This window comes from Ochlerotatus camptorhynchus, unplaced genomic scaffold (assembly GCF_037179485.1).
Source record: "Ochlerotatus camptorhynchus isolate MF236.1 unplaced genomic scaffold, CSIRO-AGI_Acam_v1.1 ptg000253l, whole genome shotgun sequence".
In the NCBI taxonomy this organism is placed as follows: domain Eukaryota; kingdom Metazoa; phylum Arthropoda; class Insecta; order Diptera; family Culicidae; genus Ochlerotatus; species Ochlerotatus camptorhynchus.
The window spans coordinates 910,775-925,815 of NW_027040743.1; the positions used below are offsets into that span (position 1 = coordinate 910,775).

Genomic DNA, 15,041 nt, shown 5'->3' on the forward strand with positions numbered 1-15,041 from the left:
TCAACGTGTAGTGACACCCGTAATAAGGCCCAAAACCATGTAGACACTGCAACTAGAATTTGTTTGAAAATTACTGGAAAATCAGGGAATTTCAGGGAGTTTTGTTTTCTTCTTCGAGTCGACACCCTGGGAACGTAGAGGGAAGTAAAGCCGCTAGTCCCAGCCAATGTGATGGGTTCGATAGGTGTGAAATTGTCCTCTCTGGCAAACGATCGCCGTTGGTGATAAATGACACTTGTCGGTGATTGGCACTTGATTGTGGAACATAAACCGACGATAAATAAACAAAGGGATAAAAGTATTCTCCCCTAGTGATAGCTCTTTAATTTTCATAAAATTTACATATTCAAATCAATTTTAATTTCAATTGCTAGATCTAGACAAACATTTGCAACACCACAGTTCAAACAAATACTGGATGACCATGAAAGCCCATTGTCGTCACAATTTTATCTGTAATCCACTTGTGACAACATCTTTCCTGCAACCTCATTTAACTTTCATTTGAAATGATAAAAAGATAGCTACTGTTCGAAACTGCCTCAAAGGAAATTCGATGCCGAAAGCAGTCATGCTAAATAAAATTTACTCAAGTGTTCACAACCCCCAAGTCGCCAATAAGTAAAGTGGGTGCAACCAACTTTTACCTTTCACAAAGTTCCATTTAATCATACACCTCTACTCCTACTAAATAAAACCCGTGTACTCGATGCTTTCAACAGTAACAAAAAACAACAACGCCGTCCCAACGGCAACGACTACGATAATGAAATGAAAGCAAATTTTTGTTCCGCTTTGATGCAAAAAAAAAACGAAGGTTTGTCACTAACTCTTAAAGGAACGGAAAGCGAAAGTGGCTTCGAGAATTTCGATTCAATACCTTACAATATGTGAGGGGAACAAATTTTTTGTTTTGTTTTATTTTTTGAACTTGCGCTTGAACATGATCTTCAAAGGTAAGTACCTAAACGCCTACCTACATGACATACAACGAGCTCCGTGGTGCCGCTACGTAAGTACCGAACGATAAGAGAAAAGGGAAACGCGAATGAAATGTGGGTTGGGTATGTCGATCGAACGTGTGGTGATCGACGGTCGATCGCGCGTTGGGGTTGAATGGATTCGATCTAGTTTTCAAGTTCAAGGCAGGTGAGAAAAGAGCCATGGGTGGCAGAATTTCCGTCGTGTTGAACGAGCGGTGGTCGTTTACCTCTCTAAGTCGTAAAATTGCACTTTGCATATGCTAGGTAGTGGTTGATTGCTCCGGAAATCGAGGGAACAAGACAATCGAAGTGTCTTTGTGGGTTAAGTGTCAAATTATGTGATTTTTCGTGAATTCCAATAGCCTTCCGAGCTGATTTTGTTAGTATGTGATTAGAGTCATTCCCAAACTAGCCACCTTAAAAAAATCAGCCTAGCTGAATAACTTTCGAATAGCCGGATAATGGTGGTGTGTAGATTGAACCACCTACGGTGCTCTTCAGGGCAATTTCTGCTTGTCGGTAGTTGATCACATTTTAGTCTTATGCGATCACCCCAACATAAGAAGCTTCAGTGATTGTTTTCAACCGATACAACATTAATGAAAAAGCTTCCCATTACAATACGACCCGGACGCGTACCCGAACGCAAATTTATATGTAAACAAACCGAAAACAACCGCCCGATCGTCAACATGCCTGCCGATCAGGTTTACTTCGTGCAGCAGCGGCAGCCATCGCCCAACGATCGTCGAAAGCTCCGATTGCAATGAAAGCTGTCTCGTTGGCTCTCGGTAGCTCCACTTCGGTAGGGCACTGGGGCAGTGATGGCAGATTTGTGTGAGGTCAATTTAGTAGATCCACTTAAGAATTTTAAAAGTACTTAAGAAAATTTTATGATTTCCGAACGCTTTAATGTTGCTGAGTCAGGGAGGGGTGGGGGGTGGTCTTAGTCGTCATTAAGTGTTATCTCAACCTTTTCGTATTTTCACCTATAATTGCTGACGTTCACTGCTGAACATAGTTTAGTTAATTAATCAAGATCAGTTTTGCGAAAAACTTAAAAAAAAACTCATGTTTTTTTGCCCGTATTCCTTTATGCTTGAGCTTCGGCAGATAGATTTTTGACCGGATGCTATGCTTTTTAGCGAACTAACGGCGTCCAAGTATCCGGGAAAAAATAATATGGGAGTAAAGATTCCTCACAGTACTTGAAGGAGATACATAATTAATGTAAAGCGCTGTCTAGACTGAGCAGTTATAACAAGTTATAACGGTTGTCAAATGATTGAAACACATAAATCACCATCAAGATATCGCTAAAACATGTTATAACTCTGTAGTCTGAACGTTATAGTACAGAATAAGTCGAAAATTAATGCTAGAGAAATTGATGAAAGAACAGAATTGATAAAATCGTGTATAGAACTTGAAAATGCTTGAGAGTATTGTATTGTGAAATTCAACTCCGCAAAAATTACCTTTGAGATTTCGGTATAAAAAATCATTGCTTTAAATTTTGACGTTATTCATTGTTATAGTCATGTAATTGCATTGTTGTACGAAAAACTAACAAAACATACATTACTTCTTCTTCGTGGCTTTAACACTCTTACATCAGCTTTCGCCTGCTCTCTACTTAAAAACATGCGTGAGCATTAGGGTGGTTCAGAATATTGATTTGGCTCCACCAGGCTCAATTGGTTCTAATTCTAAATCAATCATTCTTCCAAAGTTAGAGTTTATTTAGATGCAACGCATAGCTTCTTGAAAATCTGACTGCTCTTATGTGAAATTTTATCAGCTACAACTATTCTAAAGACCACGTTTTGATTAGACTTCAAGGTGATTAGGTATTTATTGATTTCAAAGCTGATAACTTTCTGAAATGATTAATCGATTGTTTTCATGGCAACACTGCATCTAGCACTTATGACACAGTAATCTGGATTTTGTGCCTTATTCTTCGCCCCAAGCACACCAATGTTGCCTGCTGAGCTGTTTATGGAGCATGACACAAGAATATCATCTTCCTTATTAATTAATAACTAATTATCCTGACGTTCAATTCCAATGCAGTCTTGGGCAAAGTGGCAGCGAAGAGCATTTCACATTACTAAAGATAGCAAACTTTTCGATAGATCATTTACAGCGAAGTTCTACAACCATGAGAACAACATGTTCACTTTTCCCAAAGTAATTCCTATATAAACTCCGAAGGACCAGTGCAGTGTGAGTTCGTATCCTAATGAGCTGACATTTTGGGAGAATTAAACTTGATTTGAAATGGATTGAGATTGGTGGTGCAAAATCGATATTTTGAACCACTCTAATGAGCATGCTATCAATTGACATTTGGGTAGTTTTTATGAGGTTTGTTTTTTTGCACGCGAATGAATGAATGAGATTGGAGAATGGTTTTCCGAATACTGATCTAGATGAAAAGCAATTTGAACTCAAGAATTTTTATGATCGCATTATGACAAGGCAAACCAATGCAATTTTCCATGGAATCACGTACATTCGTTGAGTTAATTTAAGTGCAGTAAAAATCAATCTTGGAAAGGCAGCACAGTGTTGTTTTCCATAAAAATACGTATTTGTGTGATTTTGAAAACATTTTTATCCGAGCTTTTATCAATAAATGTTACATAAGGGAAATGGAAGTAATGTTGGCCTAAATGCAATTGACTAAATTTTCAAAAACGACCAAAAATATCCATTAGTACCGTCCCAATGACGCGTTCAACTAGATAAAATCGATAAATAGCAGATTTTTGGCGATGGGCGCAATCTTAGATCCATAGGCCAACATTAGAGCCATTTCCCCTACGTGCTAAGTGAAATTTGAGTTCATCAACCGATCAATCGTATCGGATTGTTGGTAAAATTGTTTGGAAAATCCATGTTGATCGAAAACGGGAATAGGGATGATGCTTGTTTGGACTAAGTATAGCAAAATCTACAAAGTTCAACAAAAGAAGTGTTCAGAAAACTAAAATTATTTCTATTTTTGACCATTTAATTTAATTTCAAATTTAGCTTCGTAAAACATGTTCTAGTTCTCTCCAAAATAACGTAACGTAAGAGAAGGTGGCCTGATCACATAGTGCACATTGTAATAGGTTTAACGTGACAAGATGGTGTACACATTCCTAGTTGAACACTCAGTCGGTTAACAACGTCCCGGTCTCAGTCGCGCGGCATCTAGCTTTTTTCGGTGTTTTTTCCGCCCGAGCGGTTTTTTCACCCCCCCCATTGGGTGCCCCAAGTGACCAGTGTGCAACAGAGGAAGTGGAATTCCATGGGCCGAGCCCCTTGGAGTTGCCATCCAGCTTTAGTTCACCCCGGTAATCCATCCGGTCGTCAAGCCATTTTTTCATCATCGTGCCGACCCACCAACACCAATCATCACCACCAGCAGCAGCAAACGGACCATCTAGCTGCAACGGCTGATAGGTTGTTTACAACCGGCATAAGTATTAGACAATACATTTTGCAAGTCCATTGCCTCCCTATTGTAGTTTAATTTTGCCTCGTGGCGCGTGACTCTGTCTCTCACCCCTGGTAGGGGAGTATGGGGTATAGTGAGACAACTTTTTGCAAGTAGATATAAGTTTCTTTTTTTTTTTTTTCGATTTTTTTCTTCTTTTTGATTTGTTCGTACGTCGGGCAAAAAAATTAATTACTAGTAATTAAAATTAATTAATTAGTGAAGGTTTTAATTTTTTTTTCCTTCTTAAGTGGTTGCGCACCGCTTTTGCGCAACACTTATGACATCTTCCGATGCCTACGTTACGCAAACCAGATACTATGAACCGTCTTCGAAAGGACCATGGGTTGTCTTTTTTCGGCCCAAAAATAAACCTTTGAAAACTCTCGACATAACGAGAGATTTGCTGCGTAAGTATCCGGGAATCTTGGTACACAAAGAAAGATTCAACAAACTGCGTGTAGAAGCACCGACTTATGATGTGGCAAATAAAATTGCTGACCACGAGCTTTTTAGTGTTGAGTATAACATCTACATCCCTTCTCGAGATGTGGAGATAGAAGGCGTGGTCTCCGACGCGAGTCTGACTGTCGAGGGCTTGAAACATGCCTCGGGAACTTTTAAAAACTCGACATTCGCTACCGCGCTAGTGAAGATACTGGATGTAAGGCAACTGCATTCAGCATCTTTGCTAGACGGTAAAAAAGTTTATAAACATTCAGACTCGTTCCGGGTGACTTTCGCAGGTTCAGTTCTCCCAAACTTTGTTAAAATTGATAGTGCTTGTTTTCCGGTGCGACTGTTTGTACAGAGGGTATATAATTGTACCAACTGCAAAAGGCTGGGACACTCGGCCAGCCATTGCGGCAACAAAACTCGTTGTGGCAAATGTGGTGAAAACCACAAAGAGGATTCTTGCCACAAAGAATCAGTAAAATGCGCTTACTGTGGCGAGAATCCTCACCCCTTGCAGGAGTGCCCGATGTACAAGCAGCACTCCGATAAAGTGCAGCGTTCAATCTCTGGACGCTCCAAGCAGACATATGCTCAAATGTTGAAGGCTGCATCAGCCGTCCAAGATGCAAACCAATTTTCGGTTTTGTCAGTTGAAGAATCGGACTCTGACTCATCCGATGAAGGTGATTCTACGGTGGTACACGCACCTTCAAAAATAGACGGTTCCTCAAAAAGAAAATGCCCCTCCCCGAAAGTGCGCCGTAAGAAAACTAAAGACACCTCCAGACGATTGCCAAATTCCCAGGGTAATGGGGATGAAAAAACAAAACCGAAGGCTCCTGTTGATCCAATCCCTGGATGCAGCAAGAATTTTCCGCCATTGCCCAACAAAGATAAAAAAAATAAAAAAGCTGCTCCTCAAACTTCTCAAAAGAAATCCAAGTCCGAACGAGGTTTGCTAGCTTTTTCGGACATTGTGGAATTCATATTAAACATGTTCAACATACAAGACCCTCTAAAAAGCTTAGTTTCTGCCTTGCTTCCAACATTAGAATCATATCTTAAGCAATTGACTGTTTCATGGCCCCTCCTTGCATCAATCATATCTTTCGATGGATAATTCGTCGAACGAGGTTGAAGATAAAGTATTGGTAATGGCGAACGTTATAGTTTATTTCGCAGTGCTGTGATAAATATTCAATTAATTAAGTGTGAAATTGTGCTTGTGCCGCGGTAGAATTGATCCTACGCGTGCCCCGTAGTGATAATTTATTGCTTAAGTAGGAGAACGGTTACTGTTGCCGCTGGTTCTCGTTCAATTTTTGTGTTTTCCCTTCGCCCGGCAAGCTATTTGGTACCCTTTTAGTAAGCTACGGCATTGTAAATTTTTGCTTTCGTTCGTTTTTACTTGTGTCTCTGTAGTGTTGCATGTAAAGTTTATGTGTATAGGTGATATATATGGCTGAGTGTGCAATATGTAATTTGGGGATTTTGGTAAGTGATTTGCCGGTTATCTGTGTGCCATTAAAAAACCTGGCAAATCAGCGTCTGACCATAACTCATACCGTCCGATTGCTATGCTTTCGTGCATTAGGAAATTGTTGGAGAAAATGATCCTTCGGAGACTCGATCATTGGGTCGAATCAAATAACTTGCTATCAAATACACAGTTTGGGTTCCGCAAGAGCAAAGGAACAAACGATTGTCTAGCGCTGCTTTCCACAGATATTCAACTGGCCTTTGCGCACAAGGAGCAATTGGCTTCAGTATTCTTGGACAGGGGGCTTTTGATTCAGTTTCCATTGAAATTCTGTCAGACAATCTGCACAGATGTGGACTTTCTGGAATTTTAAATAATTTCTTGTACAATTTGTTGTCAGAAAAGCAAATGAACTTTTCTCTTGGAAAACTGACAACTTCCAGAATTAGTTACATGGGCCTGCCCCAAGGCTCATGTCTCAGCCCTCTTCTTTATAACTTTTATGTCAAAGATATCGACAACTGTTTGGCAGAACAATGCACGCTTAGACAACTTGCAGATGACGGTGTGGTTTCCGTAAGAGGTCCACATGCCGTGGACTTGCAAGGACCATTGCAAAGTTCTTTAGATAACTTGTCTTCTTGGGCTAGGAATCTAGGGATCGAATTCTTGCCGCAGAAAACTGAACTGGTAGTGTTTACTCGAAAGCGGTACCCAGCCCAAATGCAACTTAATCTTTTGGGCAGAAACATTACTCAATCATTGTCTTTCATGTACCTTGGGGTCTGGTTTGATTCAAAGTGCACTTGGAATACCCATATTACGTATTTGAAGCAAAAATGTCAGCAGAGGATCAACTTTCTCCGTTCAATTTGCGGCACATGGTGGGGTGCTCATCCGGGAGACTTCATAATGCTTTATAAAACAACTATTCTCTCTTCCTGGCTCTTCCTGCTTTCTCTCGGCAAGAAAAAGTCACCTAATAAAATTGGAACGAATTCAATATCGTTGTCTGCGTATTGCTCTAGGCTGTATGCACTCAACGCATAACATGAGTCTCGAGGTTCTGGCAGGAGTAACACCCCTCCAGAACCGTTTCTGGGAGCTCTCTCTCAGAATACTAATCAAATGCGGAGTGACGAACACACTTATAATTGCTAATTTTGAAGAAATTCTTGGGCTGAACACACAATCTCGATTTATGAGAATCTACCACCACTACATATCATCAGATATGTGTCTTCCTTGTTATACTCCAGACCGTGTTCACTTCACCAATCGCAGTTCCTCAATTGAATATGATCTGACCATGAAACAAGCAACTCATGGGATTCCCGATCAACTTCGACCTATTATTATTCCGCGTATTTTTACTGAAAAGTACCAACAAGTCAATTGCATGAAAAGATATTTTACAGACGGGTCCCGTCTCAATGGATCCACTGGCTTCGGTGTCTTCAATGAAAACTCTAGCGCCTTCCGCAAACTTCAGGAACCTTGTTCCGTTTATGTTGCTGAGCTGGCAGCAATCAACTTCGCATTGGGGATGATTTCCAACATGCCCGCAGACCATTACTTCATCTTCACGGATAGTCTCAGTTCGATTGAGGCTATTCGGTCGATGAAACAAGGTAGGCACTCATCTTATTTCCTTTCAAAGGTAAGGGAGCAGATGTGTGTGCTGGTCGAAAGATCATATATGATTACCTTTGTATGGGTCCCCTCACATTGCTCAATCCCAGGCAATGAGAAGGCGGACTCTCTCGCAAAGGTGGGCGCGCAGGAAGGCGAATTGTATGACAGGCAAATTTCACACGATGAATTTTACCATTTAGTGCGTCAGAGTACCCTTTCGAGTTGGCAAACCGATTGGGACACTGGAAATCTTGGACGGTGGTTACATTCAATTATTCCTAATGTTTCTTCGAGAGCGTGGTTTAAAGGCTTGGGCTTAAGTCGTGACTTCATTCGCGTGATGAGTAGACTTATGTCCAACCACTACTCGCTAGATGCTCATCTCAATAGAATAAACCTCGTGGACAGCAACATCTGTCGGTGTGGAAACGGTTACGATGACATCGAACACGCAGTTTGGCAATGTACGGATAATGACGCCGCCAGAGAGCGACTTTTGAATACCCTCAAGGCCCAAGGAAGACAACCCTATGTTCCTATCAGAGACGTGTTGGCAACCCGTGATCTCTGCTATATGCAGTCCGTTTATGTTTTTCTTCAAATGTCTAGTATAAGAATTTAATTCCTTCTGTCTTTTGTCTCTCTTTATTAGTTTTTGTTTGTCTTGTCCCCCCGTCTCGATGAGTCTCATCGTCGCCCACTGGTCACCCACCATAGCCGGTCGAACTTCGGACGAAGCTAGAACAGCACTACCGTTCATACTGGCGACAACGCTCTGATGAGACAACGTTACCCTACCCCAAGCTCCTCCCCTGATCCTATCCTTCGAAAATGTACCCTTCTAACCTCGAGTAAGCCGCGAGTAATCGGCCCAACTCCTACTAGACATAGAACTAAGTGAATTTTGTTACACACAGTGAACAATGAATTATCGGCTCCGTAAAGCTAACGCGATTGAGCCTTCCAAATAAACGAACTAGATAAAAAAAAAAGATGGTGTACAAAAAAGTCAAGACGATAACTAAGATGTTATCTAAAACTGTTACATGCAATTGACGTTAGATTTAATTCCACAGATGTTATCAAAAGCTATACATTCTTACAAAATAAACTAGATATCAATATAATCCTCAAAATAAAATCTCTAGTTCTCGTCGCCACTGTAAGCACTCATAAAAAGCGACTGCGTATCGTTTATGGCCTCCATGGACATTTTCCTAGCCACTATTTTCAGTAAATCGACCCCAGATATATCATAGCCGATCTCGTCGTCTTCGTCATCATCCTCCTCTTTCTCATCTTCCTTTTTTGGGTTTCGATCCGTTAAATCATTACCAAATTGCTGGTCAGCAGCTTCTTCAACGTCGTCAAAGTATTCATCTTCGCTAAATACGCTGAATGCTTTTGACTGGGGACGTCCCTTGTGTTGATTATCAAGCTCTGTTTTCCTGATCGTGACTTTCGAACAGCCAAGTCCGATGTCCCCGAAACCATCTTCACAAATACCATCTTGCTCCACTTCTAACACTGGTTCCAAGGCGAACTGATTCCTGCGTGTGTTTAGTTCGCTATCGCCAATCATTCGATCCATCACCTGGGTCCGTTTGGTATGTCCTGAGGCACCAGCATCGTCTACCCAGCGAAGTGTCATCTCCGATTTAGCTCCAGGATTAGCCCGTCCTTTGCACTGATCAACAACGTTTGCAGGGTGGCTAAAGAAATCCGATGGTAGTGCAACGCTTTTACTCTTGCGTAGATTGATTTTCTTGCTCTGTGGTCGCGTCTTCTGCAAACATTGCACTTTGTTGAGTAATTCATCTCGCCTATGGAGAAACGTTGGTTATTAAAATGAATATGCCTAGAATAAAAACCTTTCGTTCTACTTACTGGTTCAAAAGCAAGCCATAGTCCTGCTTTAACTTATTAAATTGCATTTTGGATTGCATTGCGTATTCTTCCTGTTGCTGGTGCAGTTGTTCGACAAGCGCTTGCAATTCGGTGCTCCTATGGCGCTCAGCTGCCAATTGTTGCTGTAGGTATTTATTTTGCTCGCCAGCTTTCATCTTCCTATGCCCAACTATTCTTGTTTCCTGTACGGATTGTCTACCGTCAGATGGCACCACTTCACCTCCCAGTTTTACCAGAATTCCATGGAGAGCTTCGCTCGAAATACCCGAATTACTTCGAATGTCAAAATTTTTGATGGTTTTGTTGAAGTTCAAACAGTCCACTAACAATTTGGCTCCATTGTCTGTTAAACCACAATTTCTGAAGTGAATTTGCCGTATCCATTCGTCATCTTTGAGCACTTCAGTCAGCTCTGACATACCTTCGTCACCAATGTGCGGATTTGAACTAAGCGACAGAACTCGTAAACCTTGCATCTTTTCCGTATGAACGTCACCGTAACGGAGCGAATATTGCCAACTTTGAGCGAATCTCTTGATTTTCTGATACTTGACCAGCTCGGCCACTGATTGGCAACCTCGGGCCGTTAGTTGGCATCCGGACATGTTCAACGATTCAATTTTTGGCAAATGCATTACGGCACTGCAAATGGCTTCACACCCTTCGTCCCGAATGGCACTACGCGCCAAACTTAGCTCGGTGATGGAACAGTTTTGCTGGAGGCCCTTTTAAAAATGAAGTTTAAATGAAGATCAAAGCGAAAAAAAAACCCCATGGAATCATACATTAATAAATGTTCCCATGTAGATACCCTGAATGGGTAAGGCTTCCAGTACGAGAGTTTTGACGGTTTGATTGTTGACCAGGAAACTCTCCAAGCAGTCCATTAGCTTTGTGAACAATCGTTTGACCAATATAACCGGACGGTCAATCACAGCATCCATTCGGTGGCACCCATTATCCAGAACTTGAAATCGAAAAATATTTAAAAAAAAACATCTAGGTGCAAATGTGGCGCTGCAACTCACCATCATTCAGGACCTTTCTCAGTCGAATGGCAAGTAATTCCAGTGACGAATCTTCACGCAGAGCATCGGTAATAAGTTGCCAGTCGGTTTCCTTGAGCCGATCACCGAAAAAATTTACCGTTTGCCAACCATGGTCCGTCTTCGATTTACAAACTCCAGCTCCCCCTCCGCTGTTGCCAACGAGTTCAGCCAATGGCTGATAATTTTTCGCCCGACATAAGGTCAAATACCTCCGGTGGAAGTTCTTCATACAGCGATTGGTGCCATTAAGACGGTTGAGGCTTGAAGACGACATTTGAGGGGTCATATGTTCAGGTTTCATGTTTTAGGGAACTTGAAATGGAAACGATTTATACGAACCGAATCAAGAAAGTTTAAAATTGAAAAATGAAACAATTGGAGACGTGACAGAACGATGACCGACCTACAGGAATAATGGTAGAAAAAAAATCATTACTTAGGTTACTACGATGGGATTGTTAAAACATTTTCTATGGGCCATCGTGACAACATTCGGTAGATCTGGCACCACTGGCAAGGGGGTGGTGATCGTCAGATCGTCGTGCATGGAACATCGCTAGCGAGCACCAGCAGTCAGTTGCCGTCGAAGTCTGTTCACGGGAGGAACAACCGATCGTGTGTTGAGAAGTAAGGTAGAATCGCTGTCGCTCGTTCGCGCGGTTCCCGTCGTCGCGGAACTGAAATTTTCTCTCGCGAACAAAAACAAAGAGGTGCAATAACGAACAATAACAATAACAGCAGCATAGTAGCAATAAACTGTGGGTAGCGCAAGCAGAGCGAAGAACTAAAGGAAAGCTGCTAGAAACGTGAGCGCGCGCGGTTTCCGAACGCACGTGAAAGTGGAGGTGCACTTTGTGTTGATAATTTTTGTTTGGCAAAAAGATTACGAAAATTCGGAAGTGAAAACGAAGAATTTTATTGATGTAAGTTCCGCTTGTCGAGAGTGATTCGTTTTATGTTTGGTATATAGATGCGATTTTTGACATATTTGCTCAATGAGTAAATCAGAATGGAGTTTTTGAAGAACTGTGAGACGAAGAACGAAAACTGTGACCGTTAGCATTGGATCCTGTTTGCAAATACAATTTCTTTACAGTGATTACCAAGCTAAAATTGATGAAGTACCTGAGTTAAAAAAAAATCTGTTTGATTTTAGAGGTTTCATAGGTGGTTGTGATTTTTGTAAGAAGAGTTGAAGAATTGTGACTGTGATTTATACAGAATAAAAAAACAAACAATATCTTCTGGAACATAATGCAACAAGTGAACTGTGACTTGTAGTACGATAGAAGAAATCAGTTCTAGATCAATGTTATTAAATCCTCATTTGGATTTTTCAGTGGAACAGTAACATCTCGATTGAACTAATCATGGATGCACGGTTTGAATGGGCGAATGGAGACAAATTTTGAAAGTGTTTGATATTGGAGGGTAATAGTGAATTAACTACAGGAAACAGTCAATGAATTTTAAAATTTGGAGTAAACCTATCTAGGAGTAGATTTTGTGGCCTGGTGTCTAGTTCTAATCTGATGGTAATTGCGTCCCATACAGGGTCCCATAGCAGAAATCAGTAAGCCATGAAAACACGTTGTTGCTTCGTTCCATTGCGTCTAATCTAACCGGACAACCTGATTGGCTGTTTTCCATATTTGTTCTAGAACTTTGGGTTTATTGAGTATTAAGAAAATATGGGTGGTTAGCTACTATTTCCATTCAAAATCTCATTTTTATTAAACAAAAAGCAATTGGAACCGACTTGCGATGAGCGGCAGTATATGTGCATATAGAATTTATTTTAATCTTCCCTGGTGCCGCATTTGAAATAGTTGTTAATTTTCCTTTCAAAATTAAATACCATTAGAGAGTACAGTGTGGGTCCGATTATGGCAAAATGTTTCAAACATCTTTAATTTTAATTATCTGCACTTTAAAATCTTATATTCTATTTGATATTTTTCATACAAATCCGGGATAATTGCGCACCTTTGAACGAGATCAGATAATAAGCTTTCGCCATCCAGGCTATTACGTAGCTACTCCGTTTTCACTGCTTCACTTTAAACACTGGTTTTAGATCCACTGCGTAACAATCGCCTATTCACAACTTCAAAGTCCGTCATTTTGAACTTAGTAAAAATTGATATCAGAACTATTTATCCAGAATCTGAGTGGATTCCACTCTTCGGAGCAAAACCAGTTTACTTATTTTCTTTGACAACTCCATACAGCATGCAAAAATGAGTACAATCTAACCAGTTACTGAGTAGCCTCAAGTGTCCTGTAGTATCCTAAAACTTTGACTCTGACGCCATTTCGATTAGATAAGCCGTTTTCGTGCTATGATATATTGAAAATATCGAATAAGCCATTTTGAAAGATTAGGTGCAAGTGAAATTGGCGTATTTGCAGGACAAACATGGTTCATTACCCTTAGCGAACAATTATGCGATATTTTATGGAATTCTGATAGGTGTTTATACTAAAATGTTAATTAACGAAGATCCTGTCAACAATTAAATGAAGAGTCGTGATATTTTATCAGGAAACTCATGTAGTTTTGATGCAAAAATGACGGTGGGATTATGACCTAAGTTTAGACTCTCAGAAAGCCACCGGACGGTCCTATGAAAGATCTAAAACATACGTAAAAAGGCTAATCTATGAAAATGACCCTAAAGCTCTATGATCTCTTTTAAAACTGTTTTTAGTAAGTATTATTGGACCTTAATTCTTGAACATCAGTAAAACTGATAGACGACTCTTAAATATCACCCAATTAATCCATAACATAAGAACAAAAATCACCGAAAGAAGTTTGAATGATCCATCAAAATATAAATATGATCCATAGGAGAAATCGGAAATGGCTCTAATACTGGCCTATGGATCTAAGATTGGACCCATCGCTAAAAATCTTCTATATATCAATAGTATCTAAATGAACGCGTCATTAGGACGGTACTAATGGATATTTTTGGTCGCTATTGAAAATTTAGTCGATTGCTGAATTTATGTATGGGCCCAAATTAGGGGCATTTAGGCCGATATTACATCCATTTCCCCTATTTTATGTAAAATTAGGCAACGTAATAATAAAAAAAAAAAACGATAATCGAAGAAACTTCTAATTTTCAACCCACGTCAAATTCTAAAAAAAATCTTCACATTGTAAAAATGATCTCTACCCGAGCAGGAACCGATAGCTAATCGATAACAAATGAATATCTTAATGTGGTATGAAACCAGATTTCGGTATGCTTGTGGTATAAAACCTTGTTTTGATATTATTCAGTTATCGAAATATTTTGCAAAAATATCAAATGAATACCAAAATAACAAAATGTGATCTTTCAGTTTTTAGACAATAACACCTAAAAGAGTTATTGAATTGGTATTAGGAGACCTTCAAAATAACAAACTATGGTATTCTGGCATCTAAAAAAGCGTCTGTTATCCGTTTGTTATTGTAATAGCTAAATTATTTATTAGTTCGTTATTTCGTAGAATATTTTTGAGGTATTATTTTTAGTATTTTACCTCTTATGTCAGCCTCACTAATACCATATTTAGGTTGCCAGTTATGCTATTTTCATACCTGAATTTGGTATTAATAAGTTATTTTTTTCCTGCTCGGATATCTATAGCGCTATGGTAAAAGATTTTAGAAAAAAAAAAACGGAATTTAGAGGGCTGCGGATAGAAAACCAATATGGTTAATCAATATAAATAAAACAATGTTCAATATCAAACTTTTTTGAAGCAAATTTCTCGAAATTTAAATATCAATCACATGGCATTTCCATGTGGGCTTACACAGGATATTTTGGTGATTAAATTAATTTTAAAATTCAATCACAGAAAAAACATGAAACCCTATTTTTCTTAGAATTTGGATTTTGCCTTCGTTTATGGGCAGTTTAAGAATGCCAAACGTGATCCAATCTGATACCAACAAGACACCAACTCGAATCAAACCCGACATGAGCCCAAAATTGGGTAATTTGTTCTCTTTTGACTTAAACATGGGCCACTAGACG

The 15,041-nt window shown here is 39.9% G+C and overlaps 2 protein-coding genes across 3 annotated transcripts in view; one reads left to right on the forward strand and one right to left on the reverse strand.

Annotated features, from left to right (window-relative positions):
- The first annotated feature begins 934 nt into the window (after nt 1-934).
- Nucleotides 935-15,041, forward strand: part of Tie (Tie-like receptor tyrosine kinase) — a 242,164-nt gene continuing 228,057 nt past the window's right edge. Inside the window, exon 1 of one of the 2 annotated variants that reach the window (XM_065226511.1) lies at nt 935-956. The gene's annotated coding sequence lies outside the window, so the exon portion shown is untranslated. Of the gene's footprint in view, nt 957-11,589; nt 11,925-15,041 lie in introns of those variants that run through there. The other variant, XM_065226509.1, reaches the window with a different exon arrangement.
- LOC135704963 (protein Cep78 homolog) lies at nt 9,181-11,363 on the reverse strand. Its single transcript, XM_065226500.1, has 4 exons — nt 10,981-11,363; nt 10,738-10,919; nt 9,932-10,677; nt 9,181-9,867 (listed from the first exon to the last, which is right to left on the reverse strand). The coding sequence occupies exons 1-4, from the start codon at nt 11,300-11,302 to the stop codon at nt 9,189-9,191; spliced, it is 1,929 nt and encodes a 642-aa protein (XP_065082572.1). The 5' UTR covers nt 11,303-11,363; the 3' UTR covers nt 9,181-9,188.

Coding starts and splice junctions, on each gene's coding strand:
- LOC135704963 (XM_065226500.1), bottom strand. CDS start 11,302: ATGAAACCTGAACATATGACCCCTCAAATGTCGTCTTCAAGCCTCAAC. Junction 10,678..10,737: donor ACATGGGAACATTTATTAAT/GTATGATTCCAT, acceptor CATTTTTAAAAG/GGCCTCCAGCAAAACTGTTC. Junction 9,868..9,931: donor TATGGCTTGCTTTTGAACCA/GTAAGTAGAACG, acceptor GTTTCTCCATAG/GCGAGATGAATTACTCAACA.